This window comes from Lagenorhynchus albirostris, chromosome 2, assembly GCF_949774975.1.
Source record: "Lagenorhynchus albirostris chromosome 2, mLagAlb1.1, whole genome shotgun sequence".
Taxonomy (NCBI): domain Eukaryota; kingdom Metazoa; phylum Chordata; class Mammalia; order Artiodactyla; family Delphinidae; genus Lagenorhynchus; species Lagenorhynchus albirostris.
Window position 1 is genome coordinate 79,840,071 of NC_083096.1, and position 3,029 is coordinate 79,843,099.

At 44.5% G+C, this 3,029-nt stretch overlaps 1 protein-coding gene across 1 annotated transcript; it reads right to left on the bottom strand.

The window, feature by feature from the left end:
• Positions 1-1,857: 1,857 nt before the first annotated feature.
• On the bottom strand, positions 1,858-2,824 carry LOC132515467 (olfactory receptor 5V1-like). The gene is given in 2 exon segments (XM_060141882.1): positions 1,858-1,938; positions 1,940-2,824. Coding segments are annotated over 2 exon segments (957 nt in total). The 5' UTR covers positions 2,816-2,824.
• Between the last annotated feature and the right edge of the window lie 205 nt (positions 2,825-3,029).

The following is a 3,029-nucleotide window of genomic DNA, read 5'->3' on the forward strand; positions in this document are numbered from 1 at the left end:
TGGCTAAAAATCAGCTGATAGCCTTATGGGTGTTTCCTTTTATACAACTCTTTGTTTTTCTCTTACTGCCTTTAGAACCCTTTCTTTAACTTTTGCCATTTTATTTAAGATGTTTTGGTGTGAATCTGTTTTGGTTCATCTTGTTTGGAACTCTCTGTGCTTCCTGCACCTGGATATTTTCCTCCTTCAGGTTTGTGAATTTTCCAGCCAAAATTTCATCAAATACATTTTCAACCCCTTTCTCTTTCTCTTCTCCTTCTGGGATGTTTATAATGCTCACATTGGCTTGCTTCTTGTTGTTCTATAGGTCCCTTAAACTGTTTTCATTTTTTTAAATTTGTTTTTCTTTTTGCTGTTCTGGTTGAACAATTTCTATTATTCTATCTTTCAGATCAGGTATGCATTCTTCTGTATCACTTAGTCTGCTATTAATTCCTTCTAGTGTGTTTTTTCATTTCAATTATTATATTCTTTAGTTCTGACTCGTTCTTTTTTATATTTTCCAGTTCCTTAAAATTCTCACTGTTTTCATCTATTCTTTTCTGTAATTCAGTTAGCATTTTTATTACTAGTGTTTTGAATTCTTTATCTGGTCAATGATTTATTTCTGTTTCATTAGTTGCTTTTCATGGGTTTTCTCATGCTCTTTCAATTGAACCAAATTCTTCTGTCTTCTTATTTTATGTAACTTTCTCTTTCTCTATGAAATTAGTTGAAACAGTTACCTATTGTGGTCTTAAAAGAGTGTCTTTATGTGGGAACATCACTACACAGTCTACATGAGCCCAGTGGCTTTGGTGGGAGAGCTGGATTTGATGTGAACAGGAGTCACGTCTTTCCTCAGGGTGTGCTGGCAGCTATCACCTTGCTAGGAGGTGGGGCTGGAGATGGAGGGGCTAGAGATGGAGCCAGATGTGAGCCAGCACTTCCTCTCTGTGCAGTGACCATAACCACCCTATTGCACGTAGGGATGGGTTCCAAGTTGCTGGAGTAGAAGTCCTGAGGGTCGAGTTGGAGCCACAGGGTAGGCAGGGCCCATGCAGGCTCCCAGCATGGGTTGCAGTATGGGCTGTGGCAGTCTATCTGAAGATAGAGATTGGAGCTGCTTCTGATGTGCTGCCTAAGTGTCAGTAATGGCTGCTGCTGCCCTGCTCAGGCACCACTTTGGGTCAGAGCCACCTCTGTTTCTCAAAACCAGTCTCCTAAGTGGGGCTGAAATGTGTGCTAAGCTTAGGCTAGGGCACACACCAGAGCAGTAATGGGAAACCAGCTAGTCGCCTATACAATTTTCAATCCTCTCTCTGCCCTGCTTCAGGACCAAGCAAGCATGTGCATGCTCCTCACAAGCAGAGTCCAGGCTTCCCTAGACTCCCAGCCCTCCTGTTAGTACCACTGGCCCTCTGGTGCCCAGTATGTGGCTCACACTACTCCTCAGGGAAGAACTCCACCTGTGCATTCTCCCTTTTCCTCTGAGACCTGGGACCTGAGACCTGGGTTCCTCTGGGACCACTGGTGCCCAGTATGTGGCTCACACTACTCCTCAGGGAAGAACTCCACCTGTGCATTCTCCCTTTTCCTCTGAGTCTCCTCCCAGAAGCACAGGTCTCAACCTCATCACTTCCTTTCTCTTTCTACCCAATTCTGTTTGAATTTTCCTTACTGCCTTTGTTGTACAGTGGAAAAACAGTATTTGTGGAAAGAGAGGAGAGAAAGGAGTTCTTGGGAAGATAAATTTTAGGAACTGGTGTATATATCGGAACTGAGGATCTGGATATAGGCTTTCTAAAACTATGTATATTACAAATACTTTGGAAATTTTTTCAGGTGGCTGCATACTTCAGTTTGAAGACCAGTGAGCTAGACACTAATATTGCCAGGGAACACACACCCTCCAACCAGCTTCCACAGGGCACATTTGACCTCCTTTTTTCTCAAACAAGGGATTTAACATGTAGATAATGGGGTTTAACATGGGGTTTATAACACAGAAGAGCACAGAGACCAGGATATCCATATCCAGGGAGTAGCCTACTCTGGGTCTGTTGTAGTTGAAGTTGGCCATTCCATAAAAGACCACCACCATAGTGAGGTGGGGTGCACAGGTAGAGAAGGCCTTGCTCCTGCCCTGAGTAGAGGAAATCCGAAGGATGGCAGAGATGATAAGTATGTAGGACACTGCAGTAAACAGGTAGGGGTTCAGGCCAATGGTTGCACTGGCCACATGGAGCACAGACTCACCGAGAGAGGTGTCTGAGCAGGAGAGCTTCAGGAGCAATGGGATATCACAGAGAAAGTGGCTGATCTTGTTAGGCCCACACAGAATGAGTGTAGCTGCCAGCACTGTGTATGTCACAGAATTCACCAGCCTACATAGCCAGGACCCAGTTGCCAAACAAACACAGACCTTCACATTCACGAGGACTGGATATTGAAGAGGGTGGCAGATGGCTACATAGCAGTCAGGAGTCGTAGTTGCCAATAAAACACCCTCAGTGCCGGCACATGTCACAAGGAAGAAAATCTAGGAATAGCAGCCCTCACAGGAGATGGTCTTCTTCTCCTGGAAGAAGTTCACCAACATGACTGGAATAGTGGTAGATGTGTAGCAGGTGTCCAAGAAACTCAGGTTGCTGAGGAAATAATACATTGGGGTGTGGAGGGCAGGACTGACTCTTGTGACCATTATTATGAGTGTGTTCCTGAAAAGAGTTGTCAGGTAAATGACAAGGAAGACCAGGAAGAACAAGCTCTGTAGGTTGGGATGGTTGGAAAATCCCAAGAAGATGAATTTGGCGACATCTGTTTGACTGTTCATTTCAAGGGGCATCACAGCTACAAAACAATGAGAAAAAAGAAGCCATAATGAGAATGTACAAGGAGCACCCCAAATGGGCTTGTAAACTTATAGGGCCATGTAAAATAATGTTGGATATAGACAGTTTGGACTGTGGAAGGAGGTGTGCAGAAGTGTCTTCAGAGAGACCAGAACTTCTCACTCAGCAGATCTAACCAGCTCAGGCCCAGGGACC